We start from the raw sequence: 18,333 nt of genomic DNA on the forward strand, positions 1-18,333 counted from the left end.
CTTGACATATTGATATAGTTATGTTTGTTGATATCAATATACAGTCCACAAGATGTCTTAAAATATTTCGTTAGGTAGCTAATGACGTATAACACAAATCTTTACCAATGCATTTGAATATTACAATACATAAGGAATTTAAATTCTTTAATTGTCTTTAATTGGTTTCTTTCATCGTTTACGTATACAACGTATGATTTAACTGTCGATCACTTTGTGTCGATATCAATATCGTTCACATCATCTATGGCATCACTCCATTCTGAATATTTTGAGTTTGGAACAAAAACGAGTATTATAAGATATGATGCTAGCGTCCCAAGGAAATAGAACCAAAATAATACCCTATCTACGACTGTGGCTATCCTCTGCCATTCTGCTACAATGAATTTTCTTTTCACTAATTCGTTGCGGGTTTTGCACTGAATAGCGTTAAGATTAAGTTCTACCTCAGCATCTGGTCTTATAGCAACCTCCTTTATTTGCGTATTTGATTCAATAAATTTTGATTCTTTTTTATTATTGTTTATTGACCGATTTGTGGTGTAATCTGTTTCTCTCAATTGACTGGAATGTTCGTGAATTTCATCATTCTTAAGCCAGATTGTTTCTTCTAATTCAACGTCTGCCTCATTTGATGCAGTTTCTGACTTGCCTCTATTCCTAAATCTAACGGAAGACGATGACTGAACCATCATTTGATTTTCGTCTGATACTGATTTCCATCTTGAAGGTTTTTGGTTTTGAATTTTGTGTTTTTTACAGAGATATAGACCATCTTTTTCTTCTTCCTGTAAAAACAAAACTTGTATGAATAGGATGCAGACAATTTATAAATGTAAATTTACATTTACAAATTCTTGTTAGCATAAACTTACACATAATGAGGCAAATATTAGACATAATCAACTATTTATGTATAGTTCTAATCATTGATAATCTGAAGTTTCAATTTCATCCACAGAAGTGATATAAGTAAAATTTAAAATTACTTAAGTTAATTAATAATTATCTTTTTTTGAATATTTTTCAGATTTCTGTGTTTTATTTATACATTTATTGGACTGTTTACTCATTTATTGTTACTAAAATCTGACAGACGATGACAACTTAAGAATCAGATTATTAAGTAAACTATACAGTTATAGATGCATTGTGTGTGTAATTGAAAGTTGTTCATTGTATAAAACAAAATCTTACAAGAGATATGGTACTGGCAATCTTATACAGATCATGTTTCAGGAATAGTGGTTTTGACATCCATCTTAATGCAAATATTCTTAACCACATAGGTGCTCGTTTAGTTTTTATTCCACGATTGTAAAGATTGATAACCATAACTGCCATTATTACTGATAAAGAGGTCATTGTCATAACAACACAAAGGTATATCCCTGGAATGATAAAGTGTGATAATTAAGTTAAAAAATGCATAAGTTATACTGAGAAGATATCTTACATAGAATCTAGTTAAAATCTAATAAAAATGGGAATAGAACGAGAAATAAAGGCAACAGTAGTATGCCGCTGTTCAATGTCAAAGAGACAGTAAAATGACAAAAAACGCCAAAAACATCTCAAGGCTATCAACGGATCTTCAATAAGACGTTTCTATAAAATTCGGAGTCTATTTTTAGTGCATTTATTTATTGAAAGATTTTAAAAATTTTAGAAATGTTTTGCGCGTGGGCATTGACATTGGAGGTTCAAAAATTGAACATCAAAATTAATGCTCTGGTTTTTTTCACATGATAGTCGGTTAAAATTCTCACCAAAGCTCATATTTTCTTTGATACTTTGTATAGCTATGCCGACATTGAATAAAACTTACTTACTTGTGTATTAATGAAGAATTAAAACTACACTCGTACAAACCTATGAGTGGTACAGCTTCAGATGTTGCAGGTACTTCCTCGGCTATTAGAAGCATAAACATTGAAAAAGCTAGGAAAACAGAGAGCCCAAGTGTGATCTTTTCACCGGAAGTAGGTGGCAGCCAAAATGTCAATAAAGTCAGGATTGATAGCATAACACATGGAACTATTATATTGAATATGTAGTAAAATGTTTTACGTCTGATATGTAAAATGTAGGTAAGGTCAGGATGGGGATCAGGACAACAGGAGTGTCGCCGGATATTTTTACGGAGTGTTACCGATAACAGGTCCCATTCACTGTTGTTGACATAAGAGGTCAGGTCTATTGGAGTTGCATTACTTGTAGACTGGTAGTCCATCCACTTTCCGCTATAAATCCATGACCCAAAACGTAGTATACATTCTTGGTCATCAAAAGGGAAATATGTTATATCAACTTTACAGGAACTTTTTAGTTTAACTGGCACTGGCCATAAAACTGTCCCATCATATGTCACTAGTATGTATGTTCCCTGCATAAATCCAGTGGATCCGTCATCAGCGCTACAATACATAATAGTAGCATATTTAACAAGAAGTAATTGTAACAGGATGCTGTTACGAAGTCTCCCAAACAAAGCTCCCATAACTCGCCATTTATATGGTCCCATGTTCATTTGATTTGATTTTTTGTCCAATACAAGAATATATATGGCTTACGGGTGGGGATCTCCACCGTTTACAAGTATTCAAACAGGAGGGGTGGTGGTAACCCCCAGAGACTTTACCTACATTTCATTTGATTTGTTTTATTGTCCCATACAAGAATATATGTGGTTTAGGGGTGGGGATGTTGACCGTTTACAAGTTTTCAAACAAGAGGGGGTGGGGTGACCCCCTCGAGACTTCCCTTTTATTTCATTTCATTTGTTTTATTGTCCCCTACAAGAATAAATATCGTTTAGGGGTGGGGATCTGGACCATTTACAAGATAATAGCACATTCTCAAATTGAACGGGGTGGGGGAAACCCCCAGGAACTTCCCTTTAATTTCATTTGATTAGCTTTATTGTCCCATACAAGAATAGATATGGTTTAGGGGTGGGGATGTTGACCGTTTACAAGTTTTCAAACAAGAGGGGGTGGAGTGAGCCCCTAGGGACATCACTTTTATTTCATTTCATTTGTTTCATTGTCCCCTACAAGAATATATATGGTTTAGGGGTGGGGATCTGGACCGTTTACAAGATAATAGTACATTCTCAAATTGAACGGGGTGGGGGTGACCCCCAGGAACTTCCATTTAATTTCATTTGATTAGTTTTATTGTCCCATACAAGAATAGATATGGTTTAGGGGTGGGGATGTTGACCGTTTACAAGTTTTCAAACAAGAGCCCCTAGGGACATCACTTTTATTTCATTTGATTTGTTTTATTGTCACCTACAAGAATATATATGGTTTAGGGGTGGGGATCTGGACTGTTTACAAGATAATAGCACATTCTCAAATTGAATGGGGTGGGGATGACCCCCGGGGACTTCCCTTTAATTTCATTTGATTTGTTTTATCGTCCCATTCAAGAATATATATGGTTTAGGGGTGGGGATCTGGACCGTTTACAAGATAAAAGCATATTCTCAAATTAAAGGGGGTGGGGATGACCCCCAGGGACTCCCCCTATATTTCAAGTGATTTGTGTTATTGTCCTATAATCATTTCTGAAGACTGCATGTATCTATCACTTACAGTTTTCAAGTTATATTCATTTGAAAATTTTAGAAAATAAAATCCCATAGGGTTCTATAGTAAACCCCTCCCTCCTTTCTACCCCCCCCCCCCCAACATACCCCTTAATAGACCCCAATGCACAAACGAAACATTGATGGCTCACCTAGACAGGTTAGTCTAACATATTGTAAAATCCTAAGTAAATCTGACAAGCCGTTTAGGAGAACCGCTGCGGACAAGTTCATTTTTAAAGTGGCGGAAGAAGAAGAGGAATAATAAAAACAATAAGAACTGACCAAAAACAATAAGTCTCCAAACTTTGTTTGGGAGACTTAAAAATAGCAAAACTGAGTAATTTACTACTTATCTCGGTATCTTTTTTTGTTGACGATTCAATGTAAATAACCCAAACTTATCAAAGATATCAGGATTATACTGTTGTACACTAGAAGCGCGTTTCATCTATACAAAAGACGCATCAGTCACGCTCGTATCAAAAAAGTTAAAAAGTCAAATCAAGAATTACGATTATTTAGATGTTACTGATTTACGGAAGGTTTTTAGCTGTCCAATCTATTCTTCATTTCTTTGTCGAATGTTTTGTAATGGTAACTTGTCTTTTTGGATATTTTTTTTTTAATTTTGCCCAGTGTTGTCAGTGGAAATAAATGATTTTTGGTTAACTCATTGGAATCCTCGCTCTCGTTTTCTGTCATGTCACTTTGTGTTATTTAAGACGCAGAGACCTTCAGTGTTGTGTGTATGAAATACTGTAGGTATTACATACTGATACTTGTATAAGTATAAAATAATAAGTGTTAACATGTGAGGACAAGCAATTTATATCATTTTTTAAATGTACTTTGTGTATCTATATAAAGTAAGTTTCACTTACTTGTTATATATAAACGTGTCTGGTAACCAAACTTGTTTAGTTGGTATTCGTAACGACTTTACATTGTTATACTGATTAGGCTCCCACATTAAATGTTCATCTCTCCATTCCTGCAAATAATTGAGGTAATACTTTTTGTTATCACATCGACTAGTATTTATATTTATGGTAACATGTATGTTCATCTGTTAACATATAAAAAAAACATGAACTTCAGTCGAATGGAAACCCGGCCTGTATAGACAGGATAAGCATCCCCTGTCATAATTGCACCAACTGCTATATAATTCCAAATCCTTGTCCAGTATTAATATATAAAATGTGTTTTCTAAGATAACTTAGCTTTAAAATAATGACTTAATGTGACTTAATCGTATGCAACTGTCATACAAGTAAGATATTTAGCTAGCTATAAACCAGGGTTAACCCACCTTTATTTTAATTAAGGATGCCTGTACCAAGTCAGGATTACGACAGTTGTTCTGCATTCGATATATGTGTTTTAGTTTTTAATTTAGACATTCGATAAGTGACTTTCCGTTCTGAGTTTTTATTGGAGTTCAGTATTTTTGTTATTTGACGAATTAATTTGATTACATTTTGTCGGATATCATAGTTCCAATATACAATGAAGTTTTACTGTACATTCGACATCTAAAGCGCGATAATCACTTCTCGTTTGTTTTTCTTATCTTTTTTAATAAAATTTGACAAGCTGATAATTTTACCTGATCAATGAACACATTCGTTGTTAAGACTTGATATCTTTCATCCTACAAATAATATATACAAAATGTCTTACAGTTTCATTGGGAATATTCGTTAAATACAGTTTATTTAAAATAGACTAAATAGTGATTCACAGCTATAGAAGTATGATAGTCCTTAAAACGATAATGGAAATGGATTTTTTTAAACAAGGTGTAAAGGTGTAAACAAAAATCAAATACGGTAACCTCTAATAAATAGAACAAAAACAATACATATATATTTTATCAGTTTTGGCATCAACATATATTTTTTTTAGATGATGCCACTGCTGGTGGACGTTTCGTATACACCAGCCGGGCCAGTAGTCAGCATTTCGGTGTTGACATGAATATCAGTTATATTGTCATTTTTATAAATAAACTGTTTGCAAAGTATGAATTATTCGAAATACTAAGGTTTCCTTATCCCAGGCATATATTACCTTAGCTGTATTTGGCAAAACGTTTTGGAATTTTGGGTCCTTAATTATCTTCAACTTTATAATTATGTGGCTTTTAACTAACTAGTATTTTGATCTGAGCGTCACTGATGAGTCTTGTGTAGACGAAACACGCGTCTGGTGTATTAAATTATAAGTCAGGTACCTAGGATAACTATTAAATAAATGATTCATTATTTTGATATTTTTCAATTACGTGTGTCCGACTGAGTCGAACAATAGACAGATTTTGGTATGCAGATATTTATCATGTCACTAAAAGTGTTAAAAAGGCATTCGAAGTACTTAGGGTTTTTTTCTTATCCCAGGAATAGATTACCTTAGCTGTATTTGTATTTTTGTCATCAATGCTCTTCAACTTTATACTTGTTTGGCTTTCTAACTATTAGTATTTCGATCTGAGAGCCACTGATGAGTATTGTGTAGACGAAATGTGCGTCTTGCGTATCAAGTAATAAGCCTGGTACCTTTGACAACTATTAAGACCGGAAACAACGAAAGACTTACGACTGGTCAAAACGGACCTTCAACTAATGGAACTTTCAAGAACATCTACGGATAACTTCAAGGGGAATTGTGTGGTAGATTACAAGAGTTTCAATATTGCATATAACAGCATAATGTTGTATTTACGTTTTATTCTTAATTGTATTTCATCGTTGACATATTTTTCATATTCCAAAATTAAATAAGGTACATATATTAGTATACATATCATCTTACCAGGTCTACAATTTGGTTGAGCTTTAAACCTATTGTTACAGTTAAGACAGACGAAGAGTTGACTACTGGACGAACCGACTTCTCATACCCAACCATCAAGTCTTGGAATAACAACTGTTCGTCTGGAACTCGATCACCTGGTTGAGATAATTATTTTTGAAAGTGTAGTCGGTATAGATACACAGGAAGATCACATTGAAAAAGTACTTGGACAAAAATCTAAATATTCTTTACATAAAACCATGCATAACAGAGATAGTAAAGTAGACACAAACATCCATCCTGATATATTACTCCTGAGTGATCACTTGTCAATTGGTTAACATACTTCATCAATCAGTGAGTCTGAGGGTAAAACCAAATCTTTATTCAGTTTACAGAGGCATCTCTGGTTAACATAATCAGTACTTTAAGATTATTCTGTGTATTGACTATTGAGAGCTTGTAGTACAAAATGTATTTGACAAACAAGTGAACGCTATGATATATAAAAAATCTAAATGTTGAAGTTGGTTATTCATATATGAATTTATAACTGATGTAGGCATTCATTCATATTGTTACTAGTAAAATGATTATTCGATGATAGTGTCGATGAATTATCGAATCGTTTTCAAACGAAATTTAACATTATACAAATTGCTGTTCATGGATGATACATTTACGACACGTTTTTGTTGTACGTCAGTTCATTAAAAAATGAATGCGGATTACACTCTTTTTATTAATTAAAGTAAGAGAAGTGTCTGCAATTTTATTTCTACTATTTTCCATTTCTACCAGATTAATAACACAATATATATTTTACCAAGGATGTATATATATATAATTACTTACCGTCTGTGTTACGTAGATGAAAGCCAAGAAGACAAAGCACGTGTACTAATGAGCATTTGTAAGCATCATGCATGTTTCAGGTGCGCGTCACTCATTCAGAACTAAAATTAAAAATAAAATATTAACATATCAACATATTAGTAATAATTCATATCAATGACGAAGTGTTTGTTCGAATTTGTTCTGAAACATTAAGTATGGTGATATAAAGCAGATGTGACAATCAATCTTACTATCAGTAATACATCATAGAATGAAATTCAAAACAGTGTGGCTGTGGCCATTGATTGACACATTAAAATCATCCATTGACTGGGACAATTTACATGAACGTTTGTCTGTAACGACCACCGTTCACGACGTACCTACGATAGACATTTAAACTGTGGGGTCACCAAAGGTTTCTTTACGCCTTTAATTATAAAATAATTCAAAAAATTAATCAGGAATAACCTTTATGTTTTGATTTATATAATTGATATAAATCAAAACATCGTGTTATTTCTGATTAGTTTTTCGAATTACTTTATTAAGGTGTTGAGAACCTTTGGTGACCCCATAGTTTAAGTGTCTTTAAAAAGTACATAGTGAGCAGTGGTCGTTACATACAAACGTTCACCTAAATTGTCTCAGTCAATGGATGAATTTAATGTGTCAATCAATGGCCACAGCCACACTGTTTTGAATTTCATTCTATATATTTTTAAAAAGTTAAGTGGAAAAAGTATCAAATATTGGTAGTGTGTTTCGGGTGTTCCATTCATCATGTTGTAGATTCACATAGAATCAATACTGTAATGTTCAAAAACTCCTGAATTTCTTTCACACACAGAATTGGTATTCAAATATGAAATAGTGTTTAATTATACACTTAGTAAAGGCTTTACAATCATTTTACATAAATTCGTATAATCAAAATGTTACTCAGTCAGAGTTGTATGCATTGTTATAAAAGGCACTTTTGACATAAAATGTTTTGGTTAAAATTTTGCATTGCAAGCCATCCCTAACCATAACGATATTATTTGTATCTAAAAGTACAAATTCCGATATTATTTCGATTTTGGTTATAAGATTCTTATGATTTCCATTATGTTTCTAGACATTGAACACTTATATGAGCATTGATCTTTTATGTTCTATGCTTTGGAACATGTTAACAATGAATGCATAAAACCGTATCATTTAAACATGATGCACGTGGAAGATGTGGTACTTGCTGACTCCTCCCTATAAACATCTTTCCGGTTTGTAGAACAAATATTTTCTAAGACTAACACACTAACGCACAAATTGATAAAAAAAAAATAACGTATCTACTTTTTTCTCCAATCAAACCCAGTTTACCATATATAGTTGAGAAGTTCATATAAATAATGAGAAGAAAAAAATATTGTTGGCGCTTGAATAGCCTATTAAGAAACAAGAACCATCACATAACTGAGCTAACGTCCTAGTTTAATGGGGGAGGGAGAGTTGCATGAATTAATTCAATTAGAAATATAACAATATAAACACCAAAACGCGTGGTACAAAGCAGGACAAATAAATGATTAATTCAATAAGCACGGCGCTAAATATGAAACATTAGTTTATGAACTTTTAATAAATGTGTGTAGTTATAAATTAGCTTAACCTAGTGAAAATGGTAATCTCCTGAATTATATTCATATCTATTCATTTGTTTGGTATACATTAAAGTAATGAACAAAGAAATTCAAACAGTAACTTTATATGAAATAAAACATGATGTGTTTGAGGAAACAAATGCACAAACCCAAGCTTCAAATATGTCAAACAAACGAAAATGGGACGAACAAAAAAAACGAAAAGACGGAAGGGTGGACGGTAATTTGTCACACTCAATGCAAACGTCACCTGCGGCATACTATACACATATAATTTATTTCAAAATGTACAAAAACGATTTGCACATTATCAAATTAACAAGCGCTAGAGGGTTTTCTAGAAAAATCTAAAACTTCAAACCCTGGTGTCCAGGAAGAAGATGCCTTCTTGAGGACTCAGATTGTCACATTGTAAGGCATATGATTTCAGATAAAGCTTCTTTTTTTTTAATGAATAGAAAATGTCATAGAAGACAAAATCCGCATGCTACACTTAAACTAATGTATATCTTTTCTTCCATTGATGTATAAAACTGAGGTATACATTTGCACAAGTTTATGTAAAATGTAGATGACAAGGGAGCATCTGCTTAAAAGAGTAATTATATACAATATCGTAGACCTGCTTAATTTAATCTCCCAACAGAATAAGCGCCAAACTTCTAATAAAGGAGTGTTTGCCTTAATTTTAATGCTATTGTATAAAATATATAATTTATACTTATTCATAACAATTTATACCCAGTTCGATTCGTCTTCGTGTTTAAGAACTATGTATTGATATTTGCGACAGTCTTCTGTTTTAGAGAATTCCGAATACAAAAAGGAATATCGAATGCAAATGCAAATAGACCCGAAGAAAATGTGTGCCTGTGACAGGAAGTTGCAGGATCAAAGTTTAACAATACCGAATTTTAAGCGACTGTCATACAAGTGAGAGGTTTAGCTAGCTATACAAAAGGGTTTATCCACCATTTTCTACATCAAAAAGTCAGGAATTTTACAGTTTGAAGTGTTTGAGCTTTTGATTTTAGCATTTATTAAGGGACTTTCCGTTTGAATTTTACTCGGAGTTCGGTATTTTTATGATTTACTTTTTATTTAGCTTGAGCCGAGTGTTTTCTTGATGAATAGGAAGATAGCTTCTTGATATATTATAAAATATTCTTGGATAAATCAAGGCATCTTCATGTAACCAAAGGAATATATTTACTGTTGGTTACTAAATCAATCAGATATTTGATGCAGCATAATGTTGTCAATTCCTACGACTGTGCAAATGTTAGACCTAAGTGAGTTCTATAGAAAATGAGAAAGATGAAATGTAAATATGAGGTTTATACAGAAAAGGCTCAATGCAAGTCGCCAACGTTATGTCAATGTTATTTTTACGAAGAAATTCTTATAATAGATGGACACTTTGGTAATCTTACAAAATAATACAAATAAAACGTCAATACTGATACAAATGAATTTCTTCAAAATCTTGTATCTTTTTTATACATTCCTATGAGTAAAACCAACCTTTTTGGAATTTCTAAATTACAAAACATCAACAACAAAATCAAAATCATACAAACAACGGTGCATTCAGGGATTTATCTTTAGAATCAAACAAGAATCATATTAATCAAAATAAATGTCTGCTATTAAACAGATGCTTTAAGTATTCACTGTGCGATGATACTGTAGCAAATGTGTTTTCTGATAGTTATTTTAAAAAGAATTAACCTTCATCCATTAAAACTATGTTGTTGCTTTGTTATAAAATTTAGCATACTATCAGATGTTATCAATACATATACCATATGTTACAATTGACGTAGTCGAAAAAATATAAACAAAACAATATTGATATGTTAGTGTTGTAAAAATACAATAATGAAATCATGACAAATTAACGATCACTAGTGTAAATAAATGTGTAAGGTGTTATGATTTGTTTGCATTTTGTATATATTTGTATTGTCACAGTATTGTGTATATATGCCTTCAATCCCTCGTAGTATAAATGTGCATTTCATTAATAAAAAACATAATAATTAAATCCTGTTCTGAATAAACAACAAACAATAAAGACTGTTAATTGATAGGGATAACCTTTTATTAATATTGCAGTTATATCTTCATAACACCAGGCTTACTTTTGAAGGATTCTAGTGTAATCTTGAAATATTTTTTAAGTCTCAATATAATAAATATCGTACACAGGTGTTCATATGCAATAGTGAAGTATACTGTAGTGTATATCAAGAATGATAAATCTCTTTTATAAATTATACTCTGTGGAATTCGAATATTTGTGAAAGATCCTTGAGATTATTTGTACTTTGAAAAAATATCGTTTAGATTGTTTTGTAAACAAAATGTCTTTACCAGCACATATATTAATGAAAATATCTTAGAATGAAAAAATTCGGTCAAGGGAATACAAATCTGCAAGGTACAGAGTTTTATAGATATGAAATGCTGATGTACCGGTTCTTTACAGACAGTATTGTTTTGCTATGTTATACTGTTTCAAACGAATTATCTCAGGAAAAGTGGCTTTTATTTCAAGTCTTTTTTATTGTATTTTGTGTTTCTAAATGTTTTTATGAATTTGGTTTTAAAAATTGGACCTCAAAGGGCGTTTAATTTAGTTTTTAAGACAATTGCATCAATACCATTGTCCAGAGTGTTTAAAAAATAATTGCAGTCTGAACATTAAACACCCACTGTCTTTAATTATCTGATTCGATGGATTATTTGACATTTTTGTCCAATCGATTCGTGTGGCAAATCTTTATCATCGTTTAATTTCTCTAAATTCTTCTTCTAAAAGATGCACATAACTTAATTAAATATAAAACACAAGCATGTAACAACTATTTTTGTAATTATGAACACGTCGTATGAAGAGACGGAAAACAAGAAATTAATGATATACTTAATTGAAACTGGTTTAGTATGGGTGTCTTGTAGAACAGAACAAGAATTTATACTACATCAATTAAATGAAATAAAAGAAAACATACCTCCGACGACGATAGTGGTTCCTGACCTCTCCGTAATCACGATAAATATAGTAAATAACAGCTACATATTTTCATATTCACATCCATAATATCTGACAAGATGAATATTTATCAACAATATTAAAATACAAACCATCTATTCTAACATCTGCTGGTATACATATAGATGTAATCAAACGTAGAAATTTCAATATTCCGTTTAATCTATCTCATCTGTATCATGTTCCCATTATCAAGCTGACTTGAATGATTCGATGTTTAATCAATCGCAGCTTCCTGTAATTATAAAGCAGTCTAATCAGGTACATCATTTAGTTTGAGATTGATTATGTGTGCAATGACAACCAAATAGTTAAAAAGATCTATAAGGCGTTCATCGTAAAGAAAACTTGAAAAAAGGCTAGACAAGTTTTAAATGATACAAAATGAAGTACGCACAATCTGGTTTCTCAAATAATCTAACTTTAGATCGAGAATCCCGAAACACTTTTCCCGACAATATTAAAAAATATTTTCAACATCCTTGAATTTGCGTTTTTTTTTTTTATTTAAAAGTAATGTCCAATTTACATTTTATTTTTTCTGTCATTCTTTAAGTCATACTGTATCTGGTCTCCACACAGCACGATAGACGATCTTTACTAGTACAAATTTTCTTCCTAACTTATAAGTTCATGAGAGGTTTCTCTAATTGTAACAATATATTCTAACGATGATTTTGAATTATAAGGAGTATCTATAGACGTAGAGTACAAGTCAAAATTTAAAATATAAATAATGAGATATTAAGGCTAAGAACAATTATATACCTCGGTATTTTGTTAAAATGATATCAAAACCGGGGAAAGAATAAAATGACAAGATCCAACATAATTATGACCACCTTATTTTTTCCTGACACAACGATGGTAACGTAATGACCTTAAACACCATCGCAAATACACCATACTTAAGACACCATATGAGGGCGACACTCGTAGTTTTCCTCCCTTCCCGGCAACCCCTAATTTCCTCAACTGGGTAATTTCTGCATCTGATTCCATATTCATTGGTCAACCTGTTGTTCCCTTATTTTTTTTTTAAATTCGATTCATTATTTGTTCAGATAATCAAATAATAAGGGTCATCTTGATTTATGGATATCCACATTTCCAAATGTTTAAAATATACTTTCTTTCATATAAAGTCCAAAATAACCCTAATCAGGCAAAAATATATTCGATATTCCTTCATGTTCTTTCTTCTCTAGCACATAAAACCCGGAGATAAATATCAGGAATTAATCAGCAGTTTGGTGTGGTCTAATCAAAGAAGATTCCATGATGCATTTTGGAATTAATTTCTTTTTTTGCAACGGAAATGAATTGACTGAAAATTAAACGACAGTAAGTTGTAAATTACGAGTACTAAAATCAATAAACAATATCGAGTTATAAAGCCAAACAAATATATGGTTAAATGACGATTGATTCAGTAGCAAATATTTCATGCATGCACTTGAGGACAAATTATATATAAATTGAAAAGGTAGATAAAGCAAAATGAGTCTACCGAATTAAAGAAGATATATTTAGACTATCAATGAAAAACGGAGAATTATAAATGATAGATGCAGTTAAAAATGTTGCTTTGCACCTGGCCACCCATGCATATGTTTACGAAAGTCTTACAGTTGTTGCAAGCGTTCATAAATTGTTATTGATAAGTGAAATGAAAAGATAACTAAAGTAAGATACAAAAAAAGTGTTTTGCAGCCATTGCAGTCTTCCACGTATATTAAAATAGTACTGATTTTTTTCATGAATTATTCAAAATGAGGTACGTAATAACTAACAAAGATCAAATAAATGTTAAACTTGTCGTAACTATTTTCAATATCTAATCACTTCTATAGTGTTTAAATGTGTTATATCTTCGTTTTCTAACAAATGGATAGTTTACCTTATAGATATATTAAAATTAAAAGTTTTATTGAAACATCTGAAACACATGTGCAGACACGTTAAGTAGTTTTTTTATAATGTTTTGAACTATTGACTGAATAACAAATCTTCAAACTGACCTTCCACCATAATACACTTGGTAATAAATTACAAAAATAACACGGCATTGAATGAAAGTTTTAGAATAACATCCTTGTTATTTCACGTTTTATTTCAGTCATAATCTGACCGCTAGCTTAGATATTTTCAAATTCAGCCAGTAACCTTGTAGGACATTTGGAAAAGTAAAATTTTTAATTCTTTTTTACTTTCTCCAGATTTAACAATATTGTACTAATAACCTACTATATTGCCTAGGTTTTAAATAACTTTTTTTTTAATCAATGCAATTAAACAGCATCCGATTAATACATTCAATATATACATGCAGAAGATTAGAGGGCCTTTTTCATATCAGTCCGTGTCCATATATATCACCCTGAGACCCCAACATTAGCCCAAGATGTTAGTCGAGGGCTGATATGGGTCGAAGGATAATACCCGTGTTGATATAGAAAAGAATACGTATCAAATCTGTTTATCATATACTACTGATAAACGAACGCACCCAGGCTCATACATTTTTTGTAACTCCATATCATTCCGACCACCTGACGTGACATGGGGCTTGTATGGGTTCCCGCCTGGGTGTAAATTTATAGCTATGATTGTACTAAATAAGTATCATTCAAGTTGTTAGTCATAACATATTTTATATTTGCGTAATTCTATATCATTTTTTTCATGTTTGAATAAGTTTCTGTCCTTCTACAGCTGCCGTCGACTTGGTGTCCCTCCCGATGCCATCTAAGTATACCGCCGAGTTGACGTCGCATTTCTTTCTCAACGTATTTGATTTTACCAGACGACAAATTACAGACAACTACATGCAGCATATACAATCATGCATCAAATTGAATATTTACATATATAATTGCTTTTGATAACAAATTGTTCTTTGCAGTCAACCTTCTTGAACACAGACTAAAATGTGTTTTAAAATTCTAATCATTCCCCATCATATTGCTGATAAATGATACGGAATAAAAACTAGAAATACATTGTATTTTGTAGAAATATTCATGATGATATCTGGAACACGTTGGGGAAAACTTCAATGTGTTTAAATTACTTTTTCGTTTGATATTGATCTTGAATTTGCCAGACTTTGTTTGAGTGCGAGTATTTGTACAGCCTAATGTTTTAGCTCTTTGTACCAGAAATGTGCTCTCATGGGACAAACGTAAATGTTCCGGAAATATTAACTGCCCTTATGAAGTTGAATATTGTACCATAAAAATGTTACATTTATGGATTTTTTTCTGAATAATGAAATCTAGTTATTTATCTGTTTCCTATGCGTTTAGTATACAACTGGACGGTTTGGTCGCACCTTTTTAAATATATCTAAAAGTTTACAAGAGAAAAGAGCACTCTCGTAAATTTAATTCTTGTGCTGTTAAAGTCAGGCTACAAAGGCACACAATTATGTCGATGTAAACTGCTGAACATGAACAAAACAAAATGTGATGTGCACGCCAATGACAGAATCATTGAGAATCTAGCAATTTGTTTGTATGTTTCCACGAGTTGTATCTCAATCTCACATACTCAATCGGAAAACAAAATGTATGCAATATAAAAGATTTAATGACAAATACAAGTATGGTTTTCATCAAAAGACGTAGCGTAAAAGATCAACCTTCGACAATTTGTTGTTATAATCAATGTTTAAAATTTGTTGTATCCATACGAATGTCAAACTGTCATAGTAACACACAACTGCTAAATAACATTAGTTTGGAAATAATCAATATCACCAGAGACAATTTTAGTATAACATTGCTTTTAAGGCTCGATCTTTTGTTGAGAGGGATCTTTATTACAGCAATTCTGCTCTTAAAAGACAGAAATTAATGTCAAAAACTCTGTTTAGCTAATTGACTAGTATGTTTCATTGCTTCAGGCGGCGTCTAATTGGCGGCTTCTGGGTATGTCTTGTATCAAGTAAAATAAATATAACAGTGTTTCGACATTCATTTGATTTAGAAGTACTGTTCATTTTTATTATTTTCAAGGCTTGTATTCAGGAATTTGACAATTAGCGTTTGACAAATAAGTGCGAAATACAAATGGCATTCTGTTTGTTATCATTTGCACAGTATTTGTTTTTCTTCTCGGAAATGACATTTATTTAAAAAAACTTTAACCAAAGAACAGATATGGTCACTTAATTGGCGGAAACTTTCCAGAAGTAAGAAGCATAAATGTACAACAAACTGTATACATATATAGACAAAGTCATCTGATATCCTGCTTCTGTTGAGAGATAGTGGTTTCATTCAAATCATTGTATTTGTGGTCCTCTTCGCGGTCCGCGTTTTACTCATGTCGATGTCATTCCAAAACATATTCAATGTTTGGGAGGGAAAACATGGACAATGTTAAGTTACAGGATACAAAAAAAATGGGTTGCTTGATTGTGACATACACAAGAGATATAAAAACAACAGCTACCAGATATAAGAAGATGTGGTATGAGTGTCAATGCGACAACTCTCCATCTAAATCAGAAGAAAGCCTCGCAAAATCTTAGTTTAACTTATTCAATAACCATAGTATGTGGCTATACCATGTCATTCTTTTATTTGTTGTTGTATGCTTTTGTTTATCCTTACGTGATTGCATTTTTTGCGGAGATGTCAGGTGTTTGACGTTGCGGTGATCAGTTGTCACATGAATATTGGTGTAATATCAAGTTTATTCATTGACATTTTTCTGATTTTGTATATTCCATAAACATATATGCCTTCGACCTCTCTCTCGCTCTCCCTCTCCTTTGTGTGGGTGTATTTTCTGATGATGAAATATATTTTTTTTTTTTCATATTTGATTAAATTAAAAATAGAAGTCAACGTGCACGTTCTTAGAGTGAAGTAATGATACATCAGGCGATGGAAATAAAAAAATATTTGCACTTGTATTTGAACTTCCTTATGCTGTAAAATTAAACGTCCCCCAGTGATATCTTTGATAGACGTTCTGACAAGACATTAGTTAAAACTGTAAATTACTGGAGATACCATGGCTATAGAGATTTGAAGAAAAATCGATCTAAGCTGATGATTACGTTCAGTTTAGGATTCGTTAGGAAAAGAGACATGTTGTATTTAATGGTAATATGTCATTAAACAATACTTTGCTGAGACAGAACAGAAATTTGAGTTCTGTTATTTGTTATTCTTTTCCTGCTAGCAATTCAGTATTGTCTTGTATCAAATAAGAATTGCTATTGCACAAATGTATTTAGATTGCCTAATTCCCAGTTGAACTTGACTGTGTTCTCATACACATTTAGAGTTGATGTGATGATATATAATAATCGTATTTAAACTTACAGTAAATGCACACACAAAAATATAAACAGTATATGTTTTTAAACACGTCTTTCATATAAAACAATTAGCACACTTATGGTATGCGGTATTGGCTTTGCTCATTGTCGAATGCTGTACGGTAACCTCCAGTTGTTAAAGTCTGTGTCATTTTGTCACTTGTGGAGAGTTGTCTAATTGGCAATCATACCACATCTTCTTATATTGTTGTATGTTCTATTACTACTAAACTAAAACAGTCTTTTTAACATCAAATTGAATACTAGAAATGTATATTGCAATTGGTATATTCTTTAAGACTAGATAACGTTCAAAATAAAACTTATAGTGCGTAAACCGTATATTAATTGTAATGTGTCTTACCTCCTTTGGCATATAACCTAGTGCTCCATGTCTATCTTTATATGTGTAAAGGTCAAGACAATTCCCAATATATATCATATGAAATGCCGACACTAATTGATATATCGGTTTGCAAAGATAAGGTCAAGACACATTTGGATGTTGACGAAAAATCAATCGCTAAATGAAAATATAAAAATATGATAGTTAATAACGATTGTGTAATTATCAAGTTCGTTTACTTATAATTGAAATTGTTTCATTTGTTTAGATAAAATGATGATGATGGTAGTTTTTAACGACATTGACTGACTATACAGGCTGGGCCCTCGAACGATAGTAATGGTTCTTTTCCTTGAAGGTTCTTTGAAGTTTCATTGCAAAAACTATAATCATATATGGTCATCTCAGATGGTAAAAATATGTTCATCGGTTGCTCTCTCATAGACGTTTGTTTTAATTTTCAAAACATCTTCTTTGTCAGTTCATTGAAGTAATTTACATTGACAATATAGTACTTCCATTATTAGTCCTAACAAATGTAGAATCAATTCAAATGCTAGCGCTTTTAGCAGTGAATGCATGCCTTCAGATTATAAGCTTGATGCCAGAAATGTGTGCAGTAAATGTATGCCTTCAGACATTAAGCTCGATGCCAGAAATGTGTGCAGTAAATGCAGCCTTCAGACATTAAGCTCGATGTCAAAAAATGTGTGC

At 32.0% G+C, this 18,333-nt stretch overlaps 1 protein-coding gene across 2 annotated transcripts; it reads right to left on the minus strand.

Moving 5' to 3' along the window:
* Nucleotides 1-137: 137 nt before the first annotated feature.
* LOC143064091 (neuronal acetylcholine receptor subunit alpha-10-like) lies at nucleotides 138-17,753 on the minus strand. 2 transcript variants are annotated; one of them, XM_076236643.1, is made up of 9 exons: nucleotides 17,638-17,753; nucleotides 12,031-12,173; nucleotides 7,253-7,353; nucleotides 6,416-6,552; nucleotides 5,211-5,255; nucleotides 4,483-4,592; nucleotides 1,876-2,420; nucleotides 1,201-1,394; nucleotides 138-791 (listed from the first exon to the last, which is right to left on the minus strand). In XM_076236643.1, exons 3-9 carry the CDS (start codon nucleotides 7,323-7,325, stop codon nucleotides 210-212), a joined length of 1,686 nt encoding a protein of 561 aa, XP_076092758.1. In that variant the 5' UTR covers nucleotides 7,326-7,353; nucleotides 12,031-12,173; nucleotides 17,638-17,753; the 3' UTR covers nucleotides 138-209. The 2 variants fall into 2 exon arrangements, with proteins under 2 accessions (XP_076092758.1, XP_076092759.1); XM_076236644.1 differs by lacking the exons at nucleotides 12,031-12,173; nucleotides 17,638-17,753 and adding an exon at nucleotides 11,898-12,022.
* Between the last annotated feature and the right edge of the window lie 580 nt (nucleotides 17,754-18,333).

The sequence above is a fragment of the Mytilus galloprovincialis genome, chromosome 2, assembly GCF_965363235.1.
Source record: "Mytilus galloprovincialis chromosome 2, xbMytGall1.hap1.1, whole genome shotgun sequence".
NCBI classification, from domain to species: domain Eukaryota; kingdom Metazoa; phylum Mollusca; class Bivalvia; order Mytilida; family Mytilidae; genus Mytilus; species Mytilus galloprovincialis.